At 38.8% G+C, this 28,000-nt stretch overlaps 3 protein-coding genes and 1 pseudogene across 4 annotated transcripts; 3 read left to right on the plus strand and 1 right to left on the minus strand.

Moving 5' to 3' along the window:
• Positions 1-306: 306 nt before the first annotated feature.
• LOC125187800 ((R)-mandelonitrile lyase-like) lies at positions 307-2,500 on the minus strand. Of its 2 annotated transcripts, XM_048084440.2 has the most exons (3): positions 2,229-2,500; positions 650-2,153; positions 307-568 (listed from the first exon to the last, which is right to left on the minus strand). In XM_048084440.2, the coding sequence occupies exons 1-3, from the start codon at positions 2,305-2,307 to the stop codon at positions 508-510; spliced, it is 1,644 nt and encodes a 547-aa protein (XP_047940397.1). In that variant the 5' UTR covers positions 2,308-2,500; the 3' UTR covers positions 307-507. The 2 variants fall into 2 exon arrangements, with proteins under 2 accessions (XP_047940397.1, XP_047940396.1); XM_048084439.2 differs by having other exon boundaries at positions 650-2,500.
• A 1,431-nt stretch (positions 2,501-3,931) lies between these two features.
• LOC125191370 (mitogen-activated protein kinase kinase 5-like) lies at positions 3,932-5,355 on the plus strand. The gene has a single exon (XM_048088917.2). The coding sequence runs from the start codon at positions 4,136-4,138 to the stop codon at positions 5,099-5,101; it is 966 nt and encodes a 321-aa protein (XP_047944874.2). The 5' UTR covers positions 3,932-4,135; the 3' UTR covers positions 5,102-5,355.
• A 3,075-nt stretch (positions 5,356-8,430) lies between these two features.
• On the plus strand, positions 8,431-12,167 carry LOC125187451 (tyrosine-sulfated glycopeptide receptor 1 pseudogene; annotated as a pseudogene).
• Positions 12,168-15,954: 3,787 nt separating this feature from the next.
• Positions 15,955-27,999, plus strand: LOC125187718 (uncharacterized). The gene is made up of 11 exons (XM_089057909.1): positions 15,955-18,098; positions 24,180-24,894; positions 25,082-25,657; positions 25,761-25,826; positions 25,901-26,030; positions 26,068-26,138; positions 26,273-26,574; positions 26,641-26,821; positions 26,891-27,013; positions 27,088-27,231; positions 27,408-27,999. Exons 2-11 carry the CDS (start codon positions 24,703-24,705, stop codon positions 27,834-27,836), a joined length of 2,214 nt encoding a protein of 737 aa, XP_088914035.1. The 5' UTR covers positions 15,955-18,098; positions 24,180-24,702; the 3' UTR covers positions 27,837-27,999.
• The last annotated feature ends 1 nt before the right edge of the window (position 28,000 follows it).

Raw genomic sequence — 28,000 nt, forward strand, 5'->3', positions numbered from 1 at the left:
AAATAATATCACTAATTTTACCTCGAGTTTTTTTTCTCACAAATGAAAAAATTCATGTTATTTAATAGAATGAAGAACAATTTTGGAGGATATGCTTCAAGAAAAACTATCTTCAAAGATTGAAAAACTTGATGCTCTCAAAATTATTGTCGAAAAATTACGAAAACAAATCAGTATCATAATATTATTTGTGGGAATTTTTTCATTCATGGAAAAAAACAAATCGGAATAAAATTATGATATTATTTATCAATTTTAAAATTTGTAAATTTGTAAAAGTTTCATGATATTAGATTTCAATATCACTTAAACAAACAATCAAATCTTTAATAAGTAGTACAAACGAGTGTCTGAATTCATTTAATTTCCCATTCTCACTTTGACCTTGAAAGAATGAAGCAAAATAAAAAGTATATGTGCTTCTTATCCTACTCCTACACATGATGATGCTACCTACATTTACAAAACAAACACTCTTTTTTTAAGATTGCATTTGCTGCATCCACTCTACCTTGAACTTGTCTCTCGTTTGTTCTCTCTTTCTCTAAGCAGCTTCATGCCAAAATGTCTGCAACACAACACAACACAACACAATCAATCAAACACTATGAAATTGCATTAGCAAAGAGTTTAGATTAGGGTAAGCCACCTTCCCATCATGAGAAGTGTAGCCTGAGGGTTGGTTCCAGGCGAGACGGTAAGCGTGGAACCATCGACAACTCTAAGGCCATCAATGCCGACCACTTTGAGATTCGCATCCACCACCTTCCCCACGAGGCAGCCGCCATGGTAGTGCCATATAGTGCTCACCGTCCGCCTGCAGAACTCCCCCATCGCCTCGTGGCTAAGCAGATCACGCGGCAGTGGTGTTCCCACGTACCTAAACCCCCTCCCTCCGAACCACTGCTGCACCTTGAACCTATCCATGGCACGCATATTCAGCACATGGCCAATCCTCCTCGTGCCATTTATGCAGAGCTCGAGATCAGTGGGGTTGCTGAAGTAGTTGAAGCGAACAACGGGATTCGTCCTCACATCCGTGGAAGCCAGCCTCAGAGAGCCTGCGGAAAGGGGGCCGGCTATCTTCTCCATTAGAGTGGCGACTGTGACATAAGACGAGCTAGCCGGCCTTATGAAGACGGGACGAGCAGGGGAGAGGAAGGGCACAATATTGGATGCTGCTTCGAGATAAGCACCAGAGCTGGTGATGCCAACGACTTGAATCAGAGAATGGTCTAAAGGCACTGGTGGCACGATCGAGATCCCATTTCTCGGGTTATCATACAAGAACCGCCCAACGTAAGGAGAATGCAGCGCAACCGGGATCCCCGAAGATGCAAGATAGGGCCGTGGCCCAATGCCGCTCAGCAGCAGCAGCTGAGGGCTTCCCAGAGCCCCTGCACAGAGCAACACCTCGCCGCTCTCACGCACCATCGCGTGGTGAAAGCCCCCATCCCGGTCGCGGAAAACGACTCCAATCGCGGTCTGCTTCGCTGATGGACTAGGTGCAACCAGAATCCTCTCCACGCTAGCTTGCACCACCACCTTGAGGTTGCGGGGATTGGCGTAGCTGAGGAGGTCGGCGGCGCTGTGCCTTGTGCCGGAGCTGTCGAAGGTGGAGCCGCCGATCTTTGTGCCGACGCGGTGATCCAGACTGAAGCCGTGGTAGGGATCAATTCCAGCCTCCAACAACGCATCGCGAACGGCGGATTGCCAAATCCTCAGCTCCGGCCTGAACACGATCGCCTTTTCAATCCATTCGTAAGATTGATTCACCAATTGAAGATCCCAATCGATCCCCGATTTGGCGTAGAAATCAAAATTGGCTCTGCTGTAGAAACCGGCGTTGATTGCGCTGCTTCCGCCGAGAACTCTGCCTCTGGCGTTGGGAACTCCGTCTTCGGAGGTGAAGGCTTGAGCAGGGGAGTCGTGGGCATCGACTTCCATTAAAGTTGTGAGGAAACCGTCGCGGCTCATCAGATTTGGGAGACCAAACGGAATTCCCCCCCTTTCCAGAACGAGAACCCTAAACCCTTCCGAAAGCGTCGCCGCCAGTGGGCAGCCAGCTGTGCCGCCGCCTACAATTATGTAGTCATAGTAGTCTTCCGCCGGAAATTCGGTGGCGTTCGACACCACCCCCAAATACGCCGGACCTGCAACACACAACCCCCAAATCAGAAAAAAAAAATAAAAAAATCGATTGAATAAATCGGAATCGGTGATGGTACTTTGTTGAGAATGTGATAGGGGCAGAGAGATGAGGATTGCGAAGGGAATAAGAAATGTGGTGGAGAATCTTTCCGGCATTGCTGCTTGGATTTTCTTGGTGTAGGGTGAGAAGAGTGATGGTTGCAGAAGAAGTAGAGAGAGTTTTGGTGGGAAATTCAGTTAGAATAATGGTTGGGAAACTGTGCTCCCTCCATATTTCCATCATCATCTTTGAATAATTGCATGTTTCTATTAATTATTTTAAGGACTTGATTATTATAATCCGGTAATACATATAGTACTACTGGAGTAATAAATTAGAGACAGAGTGAAGTTGGAATATATACTCCCTTAAAAACAACTCCTTTAAAATCTAACTGCAACTTACCTAACTCAAATCACTTTTGTGAACTTAATTTTTTTTTATTCAGACAATATTCACTGTGTCCAAACTTTAGTGGATTATTCTTTGAGAAGTGGGAAATTTTGTTTCCATGTCTTCTTCAAGCCCAACTAGAATTTCGAGTTGCCACCACCAATCTTAATTGATTTGATATTGATACATGAGACGTGTTCAATTTTTAATACCAATCAATTTTTATAGCATTGAGGATAATATATATTACGCCTCACTTGAATTGATGTATTTTTTCAAAACTATATACTCCATATTTCAATAAAATACTTGAAAATTAAATTTGAGTGATTTTCTAAATTTATTCATTTAAAGTAATTTATTACCACAAAACCATTCATTAAAGTGACATGCCTACTTTTCAATTCAAAATGAAAATATTACCCGATGCGGTGTGAAGCATTTATTTTCTCTTCTTTGAGCATAAACAGGGAAGGGATGTATCTATTTTTAAATTGTTTTATTTAACGGTGTGCGTATTTATTATCCCAATTTGTTTCAACAGATTTATTACTAACTTATATGATAAATGTGGGTTCAATGTTTGTAAATAGGAAAGTAAAATACAACGTCCATTTCCAGGACAATGACAAATCCAATTTATGATCCCACAAATTTGGCTTATCCATAGACTAGATTATCTCAAAGGGCATCTTTTAATTTATTTTGTTTTTTATCATCACACGTCATACTATTTATTCTGGTATGATTACATACTAATTTCCCCATTTGTTTTATACCACCGTTATATAATAGAAGTCATACTAAGTGTAAGCATGCATTTTAAAAAATGTATTCCCTCCATTCTTTATTAATAAATGCACTTCTTTTTAGCATAAAAATTAAATATAATGTGTTAAGTGGATAAAGTAAGAGAAAAAATAAAGTAAAATAGAGAGTTACTTTTTTGTCAAAAATAAAAATGATTCAATTATTTTGTTACTTTTCAAAATATCAAAATAATTGAAAAAATTAATAGAATATGTGGTCTACTTTTACATATTATTTTTATGATAAAATAGGAATGAAACGAGTTATGAAATATGAAATCTACTTAGGAATTATGAAAAAAAATTAAAATAGAACTCTTAATTTAGAATGGACTAGAATAGCAAAATGTGTAACTCTTATTTTAAGACGAAGGGAGTATTAGATATTTGTGTAATTGTTGATAAGAAATGGAAAGGAATAGATTCCATAAAAGTTGAGACATAAAAGAGCAATAAATATAAGGGTACAATTATTAGTGAGTAGTGCGTTTGCGGACGTTGATTCGATGTATTTAAAATACTTATATATATAGAAATACAAAATGAGCATATATATAAATCTTTCCTTTCTCCCCAGTTTGGGAACGGAACTCTCCTCCTTCTGAGAAGCTTCATTGCTGAATATCCATGGACTGGACTCGTCTGCTTTCCACACCAATACTCTACTATTACTAGTCTCTCTCTACTCAATAATAATCCTATGATTAATTCCTAATTTCAATCAATTTCTACTCAATTTGTCATGAGGCCTCTACAGCCGCCGCCGAATCGGCCTAGCCGGCAACGTCGCCGCCCTGACCTAACCCTGCCGATGCCGCAGCGAGACACCTCCCTGGCCGTCCCGCTCCCCCTGCCGCCGAGCTCCTCCCATCTCCAATTCGAGCATTCGGAGCTGGAGCGCGTGAGCCGCATCGGGAGCGGCGCCGGCGGCACCGTGTACAAGGTCCTCCACCGCCCCAGCGCCAAAATCTACGCCCTCAAAGTGATCTACGGCAACCACGAGGACGCCGTCCGCAACCAGATGCGCCGCGAAATCCAGATCCTCCGCGACGTCGACAACCCTAACGTGGTCCACTGCCACAACCTAATCGACCACAACGGCGAGATTCAAGTCCTGCTGGAGTACATGGACAGGGGATCGCTGGAGGGCACGCACATCCGCAACGAATCCTCCCTCTCCGACCTCGCCGGCCAGATCCTCTGCGGCCTGCACTACCTCCACCGCCGCAAAATCGTCCACCGCGACATCAAGCCCTCCAATTTGCTCATCAATTCGCGAGGGGTTGTGAAAATTGCCGATTTCGGAGTGTCGCGAATCCTGGCGCAGACCATGGACAACTGCAATTCGTCGGTGGGGACGATTGCGTACATGAGCCCCGAGCGAATCAACACCGATCTCAATCACGGGAGATACGACGGATACGCCGGCGATATCTGGAGTTTGGGGGTCAGCATTCTGGAATTCTATTTGGGGAAATTCCCCTTTTCCGTGGGGAGGCAGGGGGATTGGGCGAGTCTAATGTGCGCGATTTGTATGTCGCAGCCGCCCGAGGCGCCGGCCACGGCGAGCCGGGAGTTTAGGGATTTCATTGCTTGTTGCCTGCAAAGGGATCCGGCAAAGCGGTGGACGGCGCCTCAGCTATTGAGGCATCCCTTCATCGCTAATCGTTACATCCCCTCCGGAACCAACTGTGCTACCCCTCGTTAGATCATGTTTAGGATTGTGGTAGACATTGCTGGATACTTAATTAAAATCTGTTTTGGACATTGCATTGCATCATCATGTCTTTGTCTTTGTGGAAAAGAAGAAGAGATAATGAATGATAAGCACCATATTCCTTTTGCCTGTCATGGAATCCTTATCCTCCCTCTGAGATTGAGGATCGGATCGCATCTCTTTTGCTATATTTGTATGAAGATGTTGGTATTTCCACTTTATACAATCCACTAAATCTTGGTATTTCCAACGGCCTAAATATTCAATTTATATAAAATGTATCACTTTTTTTTTATATTAAACAAAAAGTTTCACTCGTATTTTATTAATATATTTCAATATTTTTATTTGGATATTGTTAATTTAAAAGCTATGTGAAATACAAAATGTTTCATTATTATTTTATATAGGTACAAAACGTTACACCATTGTTTTATATTGATACAAAAATTCATTATTATTTCATGTTCTATAGTATGCCATATATATACAAAGTCAAACACATGATTTTAAATTGAATGCGGATAAAACTCTTTGTAATTTATGCAAACTTCAAGTTTTTTTTAGTGATAGTAGTATGTAACAAAGATTAAACATTTTGTGGAAATTATGTAATTACCCCCTTTCTGACTTGTTATTTTATCCCAGTTATGAAAATACTAGTAACATTTTGCTATGCACATGTGATTGATTGTATCATTGTATGCCTACTTTTATCTTCATCCTATAATAACCACTCCGATCTTGCATTACATGAATCCTTTTCCGATCATGATATAGTGTTGTAGTACTTTCTTTGTTTGTTTATAACATAGTATAACAAATAAATGGATTATAATCTGTCTAGTTTTCGGATTTTCTATCCCATTTTTTGTTTTACTCTTGGACGAATATTAACATTTTTCTTACATATTCTTTCTTACTTTAGCGTTGAGTTGATGATAGTACTGTCGGTAGTAACGGATGAAGTTTGAAATTGAAAACATTTGTGCATTTATTTATACTTTTCACCATGGTAAGAAAAAAAGAAAGGCATATTCAATCTTTTACCCACTGCCCACTACAAAAAAAATTGTGTACTACTTCGTATGATTTAAATTTTAAAAGAAGTTAATTAATAAAATGAAACCTAAAAACAAAAAAAGAAAAGAAAAAACATAGACGGACGCTCAAAAAGTCAAAATTGTGGATAAATTCTGTTTTAAATTTTTCAATGTGTGGGTCATTTTTACAACTTTCATCAAAGTTGAAATCATTTTGATTTTTATAAAGTGATAGCCATTTTTATGATTTTTTTATTAGAATATAGGTAGTTTATTTGTGGTTTTAAAACTTCATGCTACATTTACAAATGACATTAAAATAGGGCCTAGAGGCCATAAACTACAATTAGCCCGTAAAATAATAAATCAAGTTTAAATAAATTAAAAATCCAATTAATAAAAAATATAAGCAATTGTAATTCCAAAAGGCCCAATAATGATAAACTACTAATATATCAATTTAGCAGTTCGGAGAGTGAGTGTGCAAATGACAAGTCCAACAACTGTCCAAGCCTTGAAGTGGCTTAACATAAAAGGTTAACAATACCACCAAACTAACCCCTATATTAATATACATCCCATGACATTATACTACATGACAATATTATTCTTCATAGACCTAACAAGAGATTGTACCCAAAAGATATACATTAGTCCGTCTCATTATTATAAGTGATTGAATTATATTTTACTCAAAAATCAACACATTTATTGCCTTTCTTATTTTATTATGTCTTTATTTTTATATTTTATTATCTCTTCTATATATTTTTTCTCCACAAAACTCAATAAAACTTTTTTAAATTCCGTGCCTAAAAGAAATCAATCACTTGTAACAGAATGAAGAGAGTATATGTGAGATGACTTATCGGAATTCTAGGTATTCAGTGGAAAAATAGTGTTAGAGCGAACTTGCTGAGATGGTCACAATGATCGAAGCAGGTCCTTATGAAGAAAGAGATTTTTTTACAAACTTTTGAGTTGACCATGAAATCCAAACACCAAAAAGAAACAATGGAAGATGAAAATGAATGCTTTGACGAGAAATCATGTTCGGGAGAAATGTGATTTTTTAAAACGTAAGAAACCATTAGGATGTTAGTTGATCTTCACTATTAAACAAAGATGAGATGGATCGTCAGAGAGATACAAGACACTATTCTTAATAAGAGATTACACGTAAATACTCATTCCGTCCTATGTTACTCGCATTTTTATTTTTAGATCGTAAATTTATGATTGATTTTTTAGGGTAACTAAATTAGTATTTTAAATGTAATTGAAGATCACTTAATAAGAAAATATTTAATTAACTATAATGAAGTATAAATTAAATATCACAATTCTTACTTAAAATAAAAATACTACTTAGTATAAGTAACTTGGGACTAGCCGAAACAGATAAATGCGAGTAGCATAAGATGCAGGGAGTATATGAAGTGGAAGTCGGAAACTATTTCTCCAAAACCAAAATGAATACTACTATTATACTATGAATTATACTCTTAATTAATTGAAACAAAAATACGATGATCTTTTTTCCCTCAAATATGTATTATTATACTAATATAATTAAAGACAATTGGTTGAAGATGATCCTTGGATTTTAACTATACAATGAAATTCATTCAGATTTTCAGCTTTAATTTTGCTTTTTGCAATCTCTAGAGAGGGTAAGTCAAATAAATTATGCCATGCTTAATTATAGACTTGTATTTCTTGTAGAGAATTGTTGTTCAATGTGTCCTGGTAGTGGAGAGTCGTCGTTCATGATTTGACCACCTCATTTCAGAAAATATTCAACGTTCCCTTTCGATGTTTATGCAGTTGACTGTGAATTCTTTAGGTGCTATAATTCACAAACCTATTTTTTTTTCTTGTAAATCTTAGTAATTCCTTCCTGCCTTCCTTCTTGTGCTATTTCCAAGAATTCTCCCAAGACCTGACTTTGGCTTATATAAATCTTAGTATAAATTCATGAACGCGCTTCTTTTACTATGATTTCTATTCAAATAGCGTGTGAAAAAAATAAAATTAGTTAGTCAAAAATCCACATAGGAAATTGCATTATTATTTTCCTCTTTGATGACAAGGAACATTTGTTTAACTTATTCCATCAGCATCAATGTGGATATAAATTTGACAAAAAAGACAACAAATTGTGACATGGTCATCCACAGATACACTCAACAACACGCCCCTATCGTTTCTCCATCTCATAAATATAAAAAAAAGTGGTCTCTTTTCTCCTAAAAATGGAAAATAATCTCCCAAGAATGATGACAAACACACACAAACAGTAGTCCATGAATTTATATTTCAAAGTAAACACTTTATTTCTTTGTTTAGACCTAGAGTTTATAATATTGTTCCATGCCTATGTCATCCCCTCTCTCTCATATACTCTAATCAAGAAGTGAAAATCATGACCTTTGCAGCACAATTAAAGCAGTCATGCTCTTGAATTCTCTCGTTATGCATTTAAATATATCGGTATCCATACTTGTAGTGGCGATATCGATATCGATATCGATATCTACATCTAGTGGCTCCTGCAATCAATTCGACCGGGATTCGTTATCATCGTTCAACCTCAGCATCTCGGCCACGCCTCCCCTCAACTGGTCTCTCTCTGCGGACTGCTGCAGCTGGGAAGGTGTTGGTTGCGATGGCTCGAGCAGAGTTACCACTCTATGGCTTCCGTCACGAGGCCTAGTTGGTACCATGTCGCCTTCGGTCATCAACCTAACCACTCTGTCTCGCCTCAATCTCTCTCGCAACGCCCTCTCTGGCCCTCTTCCGGATAAATTCTTCGCCTCACTCACCACCCTGCAGCTGATCGATTTGAGCCTCAATCGCCTCTCAGGCAGCGCCCTCTCAGCCTCGGAAAATCTGCCTAACACCACCACCACCTTCAACCTGTCTTGCAATTCATTTCAAGGCACAATCAAATCCTCGTTTCTTGACAAGGCGTCAAAGCTGCAAGCCTTTGATGTCAGCAACAACAGCTTCTCCGGATCACTCCCATCCTTCATCTGCACCTCTTCACCCTCAATACAACGCCTCGATTTCTCCAACAATCAATTCTCAGAGCAGATTCCTCCCGGTTTCGGACAGTGCTCTGAGCTGCAGAGCCTGAGAGCAGGCTTCAACAACTTGTCTGGACAGATCCCACATGATATCTACAGTTTGTCGACGATGCAAGAGCTCTACCTACCTAGAAACAAGCTCTCGGGAACGATCAACCCGAGTATAGCCAGCCTCATCAACCTCAAGATCCTCAATCTGTGTGGCAATGAGCTGACAGGCGCTATTGCTCAAGATATCGGGAGGCTTTCTAGCTTGGAACACTTGCATCTCCACATGAACCGTCTCAACGGAACCCTCCCAACATCTATTACAAACTGCACAAGTCTGATCACACTGAATCTAAGGGTCAACTCTTTACAAGGTGAACTTTCCTCTTATGATTTCTCAAGACTTGTGCACCTCAAATCAGTTGACTTAGGCAACAATCTATTTAGAGGAACTTTGCCAGAGAGCCTCTTCCGCTGCCAAAAACTGACCGCGATTCGACTAGCTTCTAACTATCTCAGTGGACAGATTCTTCCAAGCTTAGTGTCCCTGCCATCTTTGTCTTTCCTCTCTTTTTCACACAACAGCCTAACCAACATCACAGCTGCCTTTACAATCTTAAGAGATTGCAAAAATCTCACCACATTAACACTCTCAAAGAATTTCAAAGGCGAAACACTTCCTAGCGATGGCGATGTGAGTTTGGTTGGCCTTGACAATCTCCGAGTTCTTGCCCTTGGTGCCTGCGGATTCAGCGGCTCTTTTCCACTCTGGCTGTCGAAGCTACCCAATCTCGAGGTTATAGACTTATCCTTCAATTTTCTCACAGGAACAATTCCTGGTTGGGTTGGGAGTTTTCAAGAGCTTTTCTACTTAGATGTGTCAAATAACCAACTATCAGGAAACTTCCCTATTGAACTCACAACAATGCAGAGGCTAGCATTTCAGCAGAGCTCTCACCAAATTGATAGCAGCTATTTAGAGCTGCCTGTCTTTGTCACACCTGACAATGTCTCCAGTCATCAATACAAAGTATACAATCAACTCACAAGCTTGCCAACAGCTCTGTATCTAGGGAATAACAGCTTAAACGGCACCATCCCTAACGCCATCGGCCAGCTCAAGTTCATCATAGCCCTTGATCTCAGCGGCAATCATTTCACCGGTGAAATCCCGGGTGCAATGTCCAATCTCACCAACTTGGAGAGACTAGACCTCTCAAGAAACCACTTCTCCGGCCAAATCCCAACATCACTCCAAAACCTCCATTTCCTCTCCTTCTTCAGCGTCGCAGACAACAATCTCGAAGGGCCAATCCCCACAGGAGGGCAGTTTGACACCTTCCCACCCTCAAGCTTCCAAGGAAACCCAGAGCTCTGCGGCCGTATCTTGAATATTTCTTGCTCAGCCACCGCGCCAACGAATAATTCACCTCTGGCAAAAGGGACAGGGAAGAAGAAAGTGATTGTACTAGTCCTTGCCATATGTTCATCCATTTTCACCATCTCTTTACTTATATATTGCTTTTTAGACAAGAGGTGGAGAAGGATGGATCAGAAACAAGGCCTTGATCAGACAACAAACATCGACGTCGAGGCAAGCAGCACCACAGAAAGCCTAGTCACACTATTCCCTGACAACAGCAGCAACAAGATAGACACTCTGTCCATGTCTGAGATCCTGGAAGCCACAGAGGACTTCAGCGAATCCAACATCATCGGCACAGGAGGCTTCGGACTAGTATACAAGGCAGTTCTCGAAAACGGGACGAAATTGGCGATCAAGAGGCTCTCAGGAGACACATGCCTCGTGGAGAGAGAGTTCCAAGCAGAGCTGGAAGTCCTCTCCACATCCCAACACGAAAACCTCGTGTCTTTGAAGGGATACTGCGTCCACGATGGCTACAGGCTGCTCATATATCCGCTGATGGAGAATGGCAGCCTGGACTACTGGCTGCACGAGAAGCCAGGCGGCGTGGCCAGCCTGAGCTGGCCGCACCGCCTGAAGATATTAGTGGGGGCCGCGGGCGGCGTGGCGTACATGCACGAGAAAGGCATAGTGCACAGAGATGTGAAATCCAGCAACATTCTGCTCGACCACAATCTGGAGGCGCACGTGGCGGATTTCGGGCTGGCGAGGCTGATACAGCCGTACAGGACGCATGTGACGACGGAGGTGGTGGGGACGCTGGGGTACATACCGCCGGAGTACGGGGGGTCGTGGGTGGCGACGCGGAGAGGGGATGTGTACAGCTTCGGGGTGGTGATGGTGGAGGTGGTGACGGGGAAGAGGCCGTTCTCGGTGATGAATCGGGAGGGGGAGAGGGAGGTGGTGAAGTGGGTGATGGAGATGAGGAGGGAGGGGAGGGTGGAGGCAGGGGAGGTGTTTGATGCGGCGATCAGAGAGGGGGGGTTTGATGGAGAGATGAGGAGAGTTGTGGAGATTGCTTGTTTGTGTCTCAATCAGAATGATATGGAGAGGCCAACCATGGATCAACTTGTGGATTGGCTTAAGGATGTCGGGAGATCAAACTCACACCATTGTCTTGCACGTTAATGATTGTCACATTCTATAATATAGTACTATGATTGGTAATTAAATTATTCGTCCAAACAATCACTAAATTCACCATCTTCAGATTCATAATCATACTTATATCTCAGCATCAAAATGATGGTCATAAGCCAAGTCACGGGACACCTTCGCGTACATAGTCTGTTTTATCCATCCACTGAGATGGATGTTGAAGCATTTTCTCAAATCAAGCCAATCAAGATGAGGACAACTTTCAAAAATTGTCGATGTACTTTTTATTAGTATTAAAATGCTACCCCTTCATTCATTATTTACACTTTCACTTTTATTTGGGGCGAATTTTTAAGAAATGTAAATGAAAGTAAGTGAAAAGAAGTTAGTGGAATACGAGTTCTACTTTTATATATATACTCCCTTCGTCCTACAATTAATGTTTACATTTGAACGATGACACGAGATTTTAAGAATCTATATTGTGTGTTAAATAAAGAAAGAAAATATATTTTTATATATTGACGTGAGAGAACTTTTTTCTTTTGTGGAACAAACAAAATATAAAAGTGTGACATCTACTTTAGAACAGATAGAGTATTAATTTTATAATGAGTGTGATAGGTTAGTAAAATATATGAACATTATTTCATGAACGACCATTTACCAAAAAATATAAAAAAGGTATATATGAACATTATTTCATGAACGAAAAGAGTACTACGAATGAACAAAAACCAAAAAAGTATTTTCATTTATATGCTCTTCAATGTATTATTCTTACTCTTCTAAAAAAAGTCTACTTTCTCAAACTCTTTAAATCATTTTCAGGAATTTATTTAGGATAAATAGCGAAGAAAAATCGTGAAGTTTGGCCAAATTATGCTCTACTCCATAACTTTAGAAAATGACCGATTAAATTATAGCCTTGACGATTTTCTGAATTGTCCCATGAATTTGAATTTGGGGAGAATTGGCAATGATGTGAATGCCCGGAATGTATTTATAAGCCGGACTTTTATTCCACGTCATGCTTAATTCTCTTCGGACATTTATTCCACATCATGCTCAATTCTCCCCGGAATTTCCCAGACATTCTCGACAAAAGAAAAAACAATGACTTGCTCCAAGAAAAACTCTATTAGTCACCCCCACTGATACCACCACGAGCCACATCAGAGACTCCACAAAAGAGGAACATAGAAACAGTGGCGTACCCAGGGTATTTGACTCGGGATGCAAAATACTGTATATGACAAATAACTATATACCTCATTAAATTGTAGTACATCTTAAAACACTATTCAATTTTTAACTTACTTATTTTAAAAAATACAAATAACATTTATTTTAATTATATGTTATTTACCTTTACAAAGTACTAAATAATCTTTAAAATAAAATTTTATACTACCTCTGTCCTGCATTAGGAGTCACATTTATTTTTCTACACTCAATTTATAAAATTAATAGTAATAAATAATTAAAATGGAGAAATAATAAAATAAGAGAGAGATCACATTTACTTTTTGATCATGTACGTTTATGCAGTTTGATCAATGACTTGTGTACGTAGTTTTAATTTTTATTGTAAGGATCTAATATCTCTTCTTATGCTTTAGTGTTATTTTGATGAAGTGAAATATTAAGATAGTCGCCCTAGTTTCTCTAATTGTATGCTAACCAATGAAAACTGCTCAAAGTTACTTGGATAAAATTCAATTTCAGACCTCAAAAATTTGAGCTACAAGTACTATAAAATGTGATGTTAATGTGACAACAGACAACAGAGGGCTCTCAAACTTTGAAATCATTTGTCGATCCAATCTTTGAAGACGAGCAACACGTATAAAGGAACGTTGAAAGCAACAACGATAGTCACTGCTCGTAGCGCTCGCAACAATCTCCACATTGTCATCTTGCCTCTCAATCTGTTCGTTCTACCTAAACCGATATGTATACTCACATCCTCACTTGTCACCGCCTCTGCATCCTGTTTACGAGCTTTTGATCGCATCACTGCGTTCCCACTGTACACGATACAACTTCAGTTTTACAAATCTGATTAATAGAGTACCATACAACGCCGTTTTAGCTCTCGTGACGGAAGCCACAGAGTGGTAACTCTGCTCGAGCCATCACAACCAACACCTTCCCAGGTGCAGCAGTCTGCGGAGAGAGACCAGTTGAGGGGAGGCGTGGCAGAGATGCTGAGGTTGAACGAGGATAACGAATCCAGGTCAAGCTGATTGCAGGAGCCACTAGATGAAGATATCGATATCGCCACTACAAGTATGGCTACTGATATTGATACGGGCATTGTGAGTACAACACAGGAGGAGATGGTGAGAGCACAGGAAGAAGATCACCTAGAGACGGGAGAGAGTGAAACAGAGGCAGACTCCAATGAAACAGAGGAAATCAGACCGAGTGAACCCTGTCCAGAGCTTCCAAAACGCCAATCCCGACGGCCTGTTTGAGATTTATTTTAATTGTTAAGTTATTTTTGTTTCTTTTTGTTGAGACTTCTTGATTATTTATTATTCTAGAGTCGACCGTATCTATAAGCTCCGTTTCGGGTTTTCTTGTTGGTTCTTTCCCGGAATTGATCGAGTCGAACCAAACCTAGGGTCCTTAGTTATATATAAAGGGATTCTGTACATTGAAAAGGATTATCAATATATCAGAAATCTTCCCTTATTTTATCGTTCATTTCCTTCCTTTTTTTTTCAAGTTACAAAATCTTCCAGGTGAAACCCTAGCGGACGGCGGCTGCTCGACGGAGGAAGACTCCGCGAACGAACCTCCCCCTCGGTATTTCCCGTCGACGGCGTCAGATACGGAACCCCCACGTATCATCCTATTTAAATGCATAACGAGAGAATTTAAGAAGAGTATATGAGAGAGAGGACGACATCGGCATGGAACAATATTATAAAAGTGTTAAATTAATTTGCTATTCGAATATTGATGGTGGAATGAGGGATTTGTGTTATATTGTGGTTACAACAAGTTCGAAGATTATGAATAACTTCGAGGAGCTTAATTAGAGCCCACAACTCACTTTCGAATACCAATTCTCACTTTCTTCGTGGGTCCCATGGCCGGACTTATGTAAATTTTTCATTGCAGTCATTAGAGCATAAGCAATGGTTGGACCCTCCCATAGGACCCTTCCATTCTACGTCAGCATTTGTCCAAAGGACCTATCTCTCTACGATAGAAGGATCCTTCCATTCCATTTCATTTCCACATCTCACTATTTTATTTTAATTTTTTAACACTTCTATATTTAATATGTTATCAAATTAAATAAATAAGAACCAAAAATATTAATACGCAAATCTTCGTTGTATTACTGTAACATCCTGAAAATAGGGCTAGACATATTTATTTTATTTAAGAAGAAAAAAAATAAAAGAGTTATCAAATTAGTGTAAATCTATGGAAAGTTTGAAATAGTTTTTCATGATTCTTTTTTAGGACTTACATTTTATAGTTATGAAATGCTAAAATTAGTATTAGTACATGTAAGAATAAGTAGAGAGTTGATTACCGTGAGATATTAAGGATTTAAAAGAAAGTGATTTTAAAACTATTATAGAATAATAAAAGGAAATAAAGGCTGTGCAAATAATTACATTAAACCAATATTTTATGGCGTTGTCAGTAAAGATATTTGTGTCTCCATAAGTGTTGAAAGATGGAATTATTATATAAATATATTAACTCTAATGGTGCCACATGTTGAGTAAATAAGCATTTAAAATACATATATCTAAATTAAAAGGAGGTGTCGTGTAAAAATCTTAAGGAAAGCCTTGACGGAATAGTCTAGAATATTTTAGAAACTAATTAGGCACAATAAATTAGTACTCCCTCCGTCCCGCAGTATTAGACTCACTTTTTTTGGGCACATGATTTAAGGAATTGATATTTAAATAGTTAAAGTGGAGAGAGTAAAGTATGAGAGAGGGAAAAAGTAGGAGAGAGAAGAGAGGAAAAGTAGGTGGAGAATAAAATAAGATAGATGTTTTTTGCTAAAAAAGGAAACGAGTCTAATATGTTGGGACATCCCAAAAAGGAAAGTTGGTCTAATACCTTGGGACGGAGGGAGTAATAGTTTAATGGTAAGGAGGGGACGATTCTAGAGAGAGGATATCTTCTCCTATATATTCTTGTTTTTGGATACTAATTGGGGAGAGGAAAACCGAGGGTTAAAAATGGAATCATCTTTCTTCTCTTTCTTCTTATTTCTGCACTTACACCTAAAATACACACACTCTACAAGTCGACGTCTTACTTGATGCACCGGAAGTCGACCACCGCTCATTGCCGTTAGAAACCAAGCAATTGTTGTCTTGCACAATCGGTCGTTATTAAATCAACAAGGATTGGGAGAGCTTTAGCAAATAAGGTAATACTCTAATCTTAACTAATTTTTATATCAAAAAGAAAAGATGAAAAACTGAGATTGAAGGATTTGGATGTTCATCTATTTTTATGCTATGTAGATTATTTCTTGAGTTAACCATGAATATAAAATCATAGGATGTGCATAAAATGTTTTAATTATTGAGTTAAAGCAATAAAATTCTAGCACGATAAGATTGAAAGTCCCCAAAATATTCATAATTGAATCTTAGAATTTTGATGCTATTTAGGCTGTAGTAATTCGCATATAATGAGTTAACATGAATTGGATGGAGAATTGTTTAGGAAATGAACTATATGGTGAAGATTGAGGTGATCATATGATGAGTTAACATGAATTAGAGGGAGAATTGTTTAGGAAATGAACATTTGTTGAAGATTTAGGTGATCGGATATATGGCATGTGTATGCTATGAATTTTATTTGATTATTGGAATGCATATATGTGATCTAGAAATGATAAAATGCATACGGTAGTTTTATTAATGGTTACAAAGATTGTTGATACATTGCAAAATTTGTTATAATAATGGAGTTAAAAGGGAAAATAAATTAATATAGTAAATAAATTAGATGTTCCGGTTTTGGAAATCTGGTTTAGAATAGATATAAGAGTTAATATACATTTATGAGGATCTTCTGAGAAGGTTTAATAATCATAAACATTTATTTTGTAAAATAAGTTGAGAGCAGTAACTTGTGAATGGTAACAGAATAATTGTGGTAATTTTATGTGAAAGGCTAATGAGGTCAAATGGATAAGAAGTGAGTATATATCATAAATGATAATATAAGGAATGAGTATAATAAAATTGAGAACTAGTTATAATCATATGGTATTCGTAATGAATTGATTAGTTTACTAATATTGGTTGTAAATAGTGTTGGGTGAATAGTAACAGAAACTTGATGCATTTTAGTTAGATAGTTTAATGATGTGAAATAAGTATGAAAATGAAATGTGTGGTGCTATGTGCTATTATGTGATGATCGTATACTTTTGATCCCGTATGATTATTTATGCAATCTGTGATATATTAACATAGTTGGACATGCCATATAAGTGCTATGTGCTATTATGTGATGATCGTATACTTTTGATCCCGTATGATTATTTATGCAATCTGTGATATATTAACATAGTTGGACATGCCATATAAGTGCTATGTGCTATTATGTGATGATCGTATACTTTTGATCCCGTATGATTATTTATGCAATCTGTGATATATTAACATAGTTGGACATGCCATATAAAATATGGAAATATTGGATGGAATATGGTAATGAAATAACTTGACTAATGGACTGGGAATGAGATGGAATTATGGGTGAGCATGATGACTTATGTGATGCCACGTGCTTGGTTGATGTCATTGGGCATATTCAGCATGAGATGTGATGTGATGTGATTGATTCGGTCGGGCCACGCGCGGTGGCAATGATATGTTATGCACCACATTTACTCATGGGGCCATACGGCCAGGCGGTTAATAATATTTGATGCGGAATTGCCCCATGAGCTATAATGCCAGGCGGTGTAGTTATGTGGGTGCACTATGTTCACTCATGGGGCTATAAGGCCAGGCGGTTCATGTTGATATATGATGAATTGCCCCATGAGCTATAAGGCCAGATGGTACATGTATGAGAGTTATGTGTTGCAGCTTATTCGATCGGTCCACACGCGGTGGAAATATTATATGATTTCGATCGGGTCTCACGCGGGGGCGTATATATATTGACATGGTACCCATGGTGTTGCCAAGCACGTGGATCAGGGCTTAATATGGTGATGTCTGTGCTGATGATGAACTTGATTACGTGTGATCGGTCGATGTTCATTTGAATTGGTGAATTATCTGCATCCAAGAGGTTAAACTGAGCATGATGACGGGGCTATGGTTGTGGTATGTGATTTTGTGATGACTATGTGTCTATTAATGGTTATTGAACTGATGGTTGAACTTGTGATTAATTGATTGATTTAGATATTCTATTGTCATGTTGTTCACCGTTGGTTTTTGAGTATATAATAGTAATCAGGAATATGATATCAAATTCTGTTCTAAATTGATAAATAAGTATATTACAAGGATGAATGATAGATAAATAGAATAGGTAATGTAAGACTTAAAAGAATATGACAATGTGCTTATTACTTGTAGTGGATTATGGCATGTCTTAGAAGTTCTGCTATTTTGTTGGTTCGAAGAATGGCAATTGAAATTCCCTTATATCAGATTAGTATAGCGGCTGCAAACTCAGAGTGTTACTGATCATGCCTTGCATTGTATGTGTCTAATTCTGTAAGGTGTGGCATGCATTGAATTTGAATACTTGTATTAACTCCCACTGTGTTTGTAAATTATTTTAGAATTCTCACAAATAATTTAATGGGTTAACATTGGATATTTAGTTCACCATAGATGATGGTACCTCTTTGTGACAGTCACCTATTCGGCTGAGTATTAGTCGGGTAGGGGGTGTTACAATTACAAAATTGGAAAATAGAATACAACGAGAAGCAAATTTTACATAAAACTAAAAATAAAAATAAAGCATCAGCGCCTACCCCTCTGTCCCCAAATTTCTTCAATCATATCGTGTTGTAGATGATTGTGGGCCTCTTTTTGGCGTATATCAACAAATACCCGAAGACGATCGGCAAATCCGTGAGGGACACCCTGCCGGTGGGACTCTCTAGCGACACCGTGGCTGGAGCCTGCAATGTCTTTGACGGGGACGTCGGCGACATCTTGTCGACGGGGACGTCGGCGACATCTTCATCTTCACTCTCCACTATCATGTTATGCAATACGATAGCGGCGTAGATGATATCAGTGATATCACCCTTGTAGAAGAATCGCGTCGGACCTTTGACCAATGCAAAACGCGATTGGAGCACACCGAAAGCCCGCTCCACATCCTTTCGCGCCGCCTCTTGCCGTTGGGCAAAATAAATCATTTTCTCCTCAGTTGGACAACTAATCGTCTTCACGAAAACGGGCCATTTTGGGTATATGCCATCCGCCAAGTATTACCCCATCTGATGTTGGTTGCCGTTCACGGTGAAGTTAACCAAGGGGCCTATTCCCTGGCATTGGTCGTTGAACAGAGGCGAGGATTGCAGAACATTAAGATCGTTGTTCGATCCGGCCACACCGAAGTAAGCATGCCAAATCCATAGGCGCTGATCGGCAACGGCTTCCAAAATGATGGTTGGGTGTGTGCCCTTGAACCCGCTCGTGAATTGGCCTCTCCAAGCGGTCGGACAGTTCTTCCACTGTCAATACATACAATCTATACTTCCCAAGATACCCGGGAAGCCGCCTCCAGTGCAAATCAAGAATCTTGTGCGGTCGGCTTCCGCAGATAGGTGGGGCCGAAAGTCTCAATCACGCCTTTACAAAACTTCTTCAGACAATCACGACCAGTTGTGTCGGCGACGTGAAGATATTCGTCGAACATGTCGGCGCAACCTCCGTATGCCAACTGCCTAATTGCAGTCGTGCACTTCTGTAGAGGTGACAACCCAAGCTTTCCGGTGGCGTCCCAACGCTATTGGAAGTCCGGGAAACGCGCCGACAACCCGTTAACAATGCGCAAGAATAGCTCTCGCCGCATTCTAAAACGCCGACGGAAAACCGCCGGGCCCCACCGTGGGTCATCGGCAAAGTAATCTGCGCAGAGCCGGTTGGGAGCCTCAGTGTGGTCACGGTCGACAGATTGACGGCGATGGATTGGCCTTGGAATTGCCTCCTGGTTCGCTTCTTCCTGACGTCGAGCTGCCCTTGCAAGGACTCGTTGCACCACTCGGTTTATGACTTCATCGTCGGAATCGCTACCGAAAGACATTGATTAAATGTATTTAGAGAGAGAAAATGTATTGAAATAGAGAGAAGATTTAAGATGTTGGTGTGGAAAAGTGAAGAATGGTAGGTGTATTTATAGTGGAAGCAATGGAATAAAAAACAAAATAAAAAAAAATTGAAAAAAAAAATTAGGTGAGAGGGCCGACCGACGGCCCTTCCTCCACAATGGAGGGCCGATCGGAGGGCCCTTCTCAACGGCTAGGGCCGATACATCGGCCATATGGGGGAGAGAAGGAAGGGGCGCCCGACGGCCCCTTTTCCACTATGGGGGGCCAATGGAGGCCGATGGGAAAGGCCCTCCCATCGGCCCTCCATTGCTAGTGCTCTTAATTTCCACACAAGTTGGGTTAACGGTGACCTCATGGATTCGTGTCAACTGTTATCCCTTTGAATTAGTCAGTTCTGAATCACACGTGATTCTGAATATACGTATTTACAAAGATATATTTCATTGTTCCATAACAAGAGTCACGTTTAGTCCCAACACATGCTTTAAGAATACAAAAAATAAAAAGAAAAGAGCTAGATTTGGATTAATATGAATTAAGTAATTATAGTTGGACTATAATTATATTAATTCATGAGCCTAACAATTATAGAGCTCAAGTGACTATTCAATTATCTAAGTCTTCATCTACTTAATAATGTTATGGAGAATGAATATAAGTGTAACAGTAGAGATAGGGGAGTCACAATACAAATAATACGTAAAAACTTTGTAGAGAGATTTTCAACCCCGCAGGTTTCAATCAATCGAAGAAAACAACACAACAAGATTTAATTACGTTGTGTTTTACATGTTCAACTTGCAATAGGATTATGATCTAGATCTATTATTCTTGCAGGCTATTTCCGCTGCACTCATTAGATAATACAAGAATTATCAGAGTTTGGGGCTCAATTCATAATTGGCTCTGTTTGAAAATTTTAGAAATTAAAATTTATAATTGGGGTCGAAATTAGTTTTCTCGGCAAAAGCGAGAAAACTGAACTTCAGTTTTTGGAAAAATCTGCTAATTGAAACCTATCTTTGAAAATTTTATCAAAGCAAAATTGTTTTCATTGAAAATCTTTCAAGTTGATGTTTAGTTTAAATCTTGTCATAAAATTGGTTTGGTTTTCATGATCAAAATGGGTTTCAAAGTTTTTGAAACAAATTTCATGGATTTTGGAAATCTAACCTCCTGCAACAATACTCGGCTAACATTCAGCACGAGTCGAGTAGCGTTTTTCCACTCTGCCGTGCGAGCAATTTTGCGTCTGTTCACGAATTCATTTCCGAGCCATTCTTGGCGACGGCGTGAATCACTTCCCGGAGAAGTTGCTGGGCAATGTGGGGAACAAGTATGAATCTGCAATTAATGGGAAAATGTGTGAGATGAAAAGGCAGATTGGAAATTGTTGCGCTAATTTTGATATTTGATTCCGTTAATTTTAGAATCAACAGCCTTTGGTATTACTCCCTCCGTCCGGGTAAGATGACACATTCTTGGTCGGCACGACATTTTAGGAGTTATTGGTTAATACTTCCTCCGTTCTACGTTACTTGAGGCGTTTATTTTTTGCACGAGATTAAGAAAGTTGTATTTAGTGAGTTAAATATAATAATATAAAGTAGAAGAGAGTATAAGTAAGAGAGAGGAGAGAGGGTAAAGTAAAAGAAAGAATAAAGTAGTTGGGATTAGATGTTTTGTTTTTAGTCAAAAAAAAAATGACTCAAGTAACTTCGGACAAGCCAAAAAGGAATACGACTCAAGTAACTTTGGACGGAAGGAGTATGTTTTATTGAAGGAAGGGAGAAAATGTGGATGTAAGAATTAAAATAGAGAGAAAATGAAATATGAATATTTTAATAGGAGTAAGAAAAAGTGGTTGAGTGTATTAATTAGAGAGACAAAGTTTTCAAAATAAAAGGAAATGTGTCATCTGAATTGGGACAAACTAAAACGGAAAATTTGTCATCTTAAGTGAGACGAAGGGAGTATATTTTATTATTAATTTAGAATTAATATAAAACCTCAATTACAAAACTTACTAATTTGATTATGTAAATCACAATTTACTATTATTCTTGTTTTGGAATAAAATAGCAAATAGGTTTTTAATATTAATTGGAATTAGAAATAAAATTTGATTTTATTTTTTTAGCATTATTTGATATCTCATGTGATAAGTATTGTGACATCCCTGATCCAAAAAAAAAAATACATCATTTTGCATATTTACATATTTCATTCGCAAATGCATATTTTTGTAATTAATTGCATCATATATATATATATAGGATCATGATAATATACAAACCCCCTATCATACAAACTATACAAACTTTAATCTCATCCACTAAATATAATTAATCAACGATTTTAATATATGGTCCATATAAATGTCAACATGTTATGTAAAATTGGTCAACAAAGGTTAATTTAGAGATAAAAAATATAAGCTGAAATCACTAAATCCGTTTAGATTTAGGAATCCCGATAAGTTCGTCTATTCATTTATCACGTCTCCCTCTCTCTTCTTTTCCTCCCAATTCAACTTTTTGTCTCTCCTCGTCGCCGTGAAGCTTATCATCTGCGGCTGCATCATGAGTTCTCACCGACAACGAGGGCAAGTTTCGGCGCCGTCAACTGAAGGTGAGATTTTGTTGCTGACATTTTGATATTAATGGTTTATTTTATGTTGCTGACACTATGAATTGTAGACCTTCTCGGTGATTTTGAGTTGCTGACATTTGGGTAGTAAAGGTTGATTTCTTTTGCTGCTGACATTATGAATTGTGTATGAGCTTCTACTGACATTACCAAGCAAGGAACCCTGTTATGAATTGTTTTTTTTTTTTTTTCATTATGTTTGTGAATTAGTATAGCACACGACCTTATTTAGTTGGTAGTGACACCTTTGGTATTGGTTTCAATTTAAGTTTTAATGATACATTCATACTGAGAGTGCATAATTCGTTTTATGGACATTGCTTACTGACTTGGCCTAGTGACATTGCTTATTGAGAAATCCACACCGTTTTGGAAATCTTTGTTTTGTTCGTATTATTGACATTGATTATTGACATGGCTTATTGACATGGCTTAGTGACATTGCTTATTGTGAAATCCACACCGTTTGTTTGAGATATCCACACCGTTCTGGAAATCTTTGTTTTGTTCGTATTATTGACATTGTTTAGTGACATTACTTATCGAAATTGGTTGTTGACATTTCTTTTTGACATTACGTATCGACATTGATTGTTGACAGTGCTTACTGACATTATTTACTGACATGGCTCAGTGACATGGCTTATTGACATGGCTTAGTGACATTGCTTATTGAGAAATCCACACTGTTTGTTTGAGATATCCACACCATTCTGAAAATCTTTGTTTTGTTCGTATTATTGACATTGCTTAGTGACATTACTTATCGAAATTGGTTGTTGACATTTCTTTTTGACATTACGTATCGACATTGATTGTTGACAGTGCTTATTGACATTACTTACTGACATTACTTACTGACATTGTTTTGTAAGTTCTGGAAATGTTTATTTTGTTCGTTTTATTGACATTGCTTATTGATCTATTGCAACTTTTGGTGTTTTACCTGTATCAGCAATACGTCAATCCAAGGGCAAAGCAATAGCAAATGGTGAGGGAGGGAAACGATCTAGAGCAGCTGGTAAGAAATCCTGATCTATAGTAATATGGTAATGGATGGCGTGCTGTTGAATAACGTTTGCTTGGTTTGTTATGGTGACATTGATATTGCTTAGTTTGTTTTTGAGGTAGTAATAAGACTTGGTTGATATTAATGTTGACATTCACAAAGATATTGAAATTTTTGGATGAGTGTGGAATTAAGAACCTGTTTGGATTGCAAGTGATATTTTGCCTATGGGTGTTTAGATGCTGCTCAGTTTGTTAGGAAATAAGATGGTGTTGACATTTAAATACTATGTGATTTGCGAGGAAATAAGATGTTGTTGAAATGGTTGGATGCAGTGACATTGTATATGTTGGTAGTGACATCCTGGTTGTGAGCGGTTGAATTTGTTGTTGACATTTTTTTTGTTTGTTGGTCATTGACTGAACGTATTTATGGTTGCTACTTTATCAGTGAGTCGTCTAGCAAAAGGGAAAGCTGCAGACGATGGCGAGGCAAGTGGGAAGCGGAAATCTGTGGTTGGCGTCCTTGCACAAGCAAAGAGACTTCAATTAAGAATCAAGAGAACAACTCGTTTTTTCTTGCGCATCCTGAAGTCAATGAACGAAAGGCAGAAAACTGCTGTAAGGCAGCTCGGATTCGGTGGACTTCTCGATTTTGACATGGCATCTGTTCCAGGAACCTTAGCATATTGGCTATTGGAGCATTTTGACCACCTACGTTGCAGTCTTATGCTGCCTAATGATGTTCAGTTAGTGGTTGACACGAAAGACGTTGAGCTTGTTTTTGGTTTCCCAAATGGGGGGCTTAAAATTGATCGATGTGACATAAACACCGGCATCAAATACCTGTAAACTATTCCACTCGAAGAGGAGGTTGATATTAATGCGATGCAAACGAAGGTGCTAGAAACTAAGTTGCTACAAGAAACCGGGGGGGGGGGGGTGCACTGTTTAAGAAGATATTCTTACTGCTGATGGAAACTGCACTCATTGAGACCTCACCTTGTGGCTATGTCAGACCTCGGATTGTTGACATTCTCGGTGATTTGCAGAAGGTAAAGAAGCATGATTGGTGCGGGTACTTGCTCAACAATCTGTTGAGGACACGCGAGCTGTGGAAGAATAACAGGTCGAAAGTTTTCAGCGGGCCAATAGTCTTTCTAGTGGTATGTCCTTCAATTATCGCAGTAATGTTGTCTACTATTTGATGTTTAATTGACATGGTCTTGTGTGTGAATATGAATCTGTTTTTTTCGTGTCTTTACCTTGAGCTTAGAGCACTGTTTTTTATTTATATGGGGTTTGTTGTTGACATTTTGTATATATATATATATATTTTTTTATTTACTGCAGGCCTTCTACATCGATCGAGTTGTGCACCGTAGGAGATGTGTGCAACGTGCCATTCCTAGGATAAAGAGCTGGACGGCTGAACTGTTAAAAGAGAGAGAGGAAGAGGAAATGAAAGAAGATGATTTCGGACTTGGACGAGTGGCATCACAATATGATGAGAATGAACTTGGTAGTGCAAAAATGTCAACAGGAATGGAGCATCCAACGGTTACTGAAGATGATGTTGAAGATAGAGATGGTTCGGAAGAATCTGTGTATATGAGGGGTGTTTGGGGGGCAATCAAACACATTGGTGATGGTTTCAAGCTGCTGGCAAAGGAATTGAACCAAGCGCCTACAGAAATAAGGAAAATGGACAGCTTTAGAATAACATGTGACACCCTTAGGAGAGCATTTAGGCTGGACGACAAAGACGTAGACCCTGTTGAGTCAATGACGCAGACGCAATCTGCCCAATGTAGTTCAGCGGAAGACTGGTCAGCCTTGAAATCTTTATTGGACGCGGCTGATGAAATGGATATACTCGAAAATAAGGACGAATATCCAATCTTCAGCCTTGGCTTTGATTCCAGCCAGGTTAAGTATATATTGTACAACTTTTGTTGTTGGAATAACACTTCCCAGGTTAAAAATATGTTGATATACTTAATGGAAGTGTGACTTTTTTTGTATATTGTAGGATGGTGACGCTTCTCACCGTGATTCAGAACGTCGACAGGAGGACAATCCAGCCAATGCTGAAGAGGTTTGATGGCACACATTTTTTTTTTGGTTTAAATTGATTGCTTACTCAATCATCCTATCTTACTTTTCGTGAAGGATGATGTTTCGGAGTACGAGCTTAGGGAGCCAGCCGACCTATTTTTAAGTGGGGATGAAGTTGTGTCCCAAGACGGGGAAAGAGAGTCCGCTGCTGAATTGGGAGGAGACGGTCTGGATTTTGTCACTGGTATTGACATTGAGAGAGAGCCAATGTGCTGCGAAAGTAGGGGCAGTTGTGAATGAGGAGAATGCACTCGACGTGGCTATGGCTATAGCGCGTGATGTTGAGTCGGAGGTATTAGTTGGTGACATTTGGTATAAGTTGATTTTGGGTATTATTGTTGACATTTGCAACCAGATGTTTGATTCTGGGTAGGGTTGTTGACATTTGGCATAAGTTGTTGACATTGTATTCTTTTTTTAATGCAGCACGACGAAGCAAATGTAGCCCTTTGTTCTGCTGTGGAAGCAATATATGAGCTAGGTGATGCTGCTTTCGAGACACAAATTGTTAGGGGGGGCGTTGACAAGGGTAAATTACCTGTACGTGGATATGTAGAGATTCATCATGAAGAGAGCACGTTTGCGGACATACAACCTGCTCCAGCAAAGAAACTCAGATTGCCTAAAGGTAGAAGAGGGGGATCGATGTCAACGCGCATCAGCCCTTTATGGACTAGAGAAGAGAGGGATTGTTATCAATTCCTAATTGCAACTCCCTACATGTGGACGTAAGCAAAAAATTGTATTATTTTAACAAAAGTTGGTGACTTGAATAACTTATGGTTGAAATCAAGGGATTATGTTGTCTACGATGATGATATGGTGGAACTTAATAAAAAAAAATTCAGCACGTTGAAGCCACATGAAGCTGTTGATGTTGTAATTGTTGATGCTTGGGCTGGATATCTGAATCGCATGGAAGAGCAAAAATCAGTACAGAATCTCAGGAGATTGTTTGCCACAACATCTCCCACGGTAAGCGTACTATTAATATGATATAATTTGATTTAGTTTATGTCTATTGACATTGTGTAACTATTGCAGACATTCAACGTGGTTGAAAGGAGAACTAGTTGGGTAGATTCTGAAGCTGCGGATTCATTCTGTGAGGAGATGGATGGTCAATTCAACAGCGATGGAAACTTTGACTTCACAGAATATGATTTGGTAATTGTTCTCTTGTTTAACTAAAAGTGACATCCTCGAAAATGAATATTGAAGCAAGTGTATTATATGTGCAGATTTTTTTCCCAGTCTTTGCAAATAGGCAGTACTATTTGGTGTGCTTTTCTTTTAAGACTGGGCTTGCGGACGTGCTAGACATTGGTGTGTCTGAGAACGGTATTCCAGATCTGACCAAATATGGGAGAGATTTGGGTCTACTTGTAAGTACACTGTTGACACTATATTGAATGTTGGATGTGTTTGAACATGTTGTTTACATTGACATTTTGACATTTTGTGTGAGAATGATGCTGACATTTTACACTGACATCCCAACTTTCCAATGGATCAAGGCTGACATAAAAGACCTTACATTACTCCTGACCTTATTTTGCAGAGGAATTTTCTGGGTATTTATCTCAAGTCGAAGGGACTGCACGCAATGTCTGAAGTAATAATCAATGAGCAAAGAACGCGCTTGCTAGACTTGCCCTGGAAGACAGCCCAGACCACTAATGACTCGGCAGTATTCCTGATGAGACACATGGAGACCTACAAGGGTAACCCTGACAATTTAATGGCTATTGGTCTTCAAGGAGCTAGTGTGAGGATTCTGCAGATTTTGAGGGGGAGGTATTGTAAGAACATGCTCCTTGCACCGTTCAACATTGCCAAAGAAAGGTTCATGTCCCTCATGAGTAATTACATCAACGTGACTCCTAACTTCAGAACAGATTATGTGCGACAAGTGAATAGCATTTTGAACAAGGCTCCCAGCAACGAGCAACACAATCAGCCTGCTCGGAAGAGAAGCAAGTTGAAATGAGTTGATGTGATCTGTTTGTTAGCCGTTAATGGTAGTTTTTGGATATTGATATTGGGAACTTTTAGCTTGATTACCTGTCGTTTTGTTAAATGAATTATAAACATTAGGAATTTGTTTCAAGTTATGAAACTTGTTATTGGTATTCTCTCCATTCTTTGGTGATT

This window comes from Salvia hispanica, chromosome 5 (genome assembly GCF_029641045.1).
Source record: "Salvia hispanica isolate PSC_SH4W2 chromosome 5, Shi_PSC_v1, whole genome shotgun sequence".
Lineage (NCBI taxonomy): Eukaryota > Viridiplantae > Streptophyta > Magnoliopsida > Lamiales > Lamiaceae > Salvia > Salvia hispanica.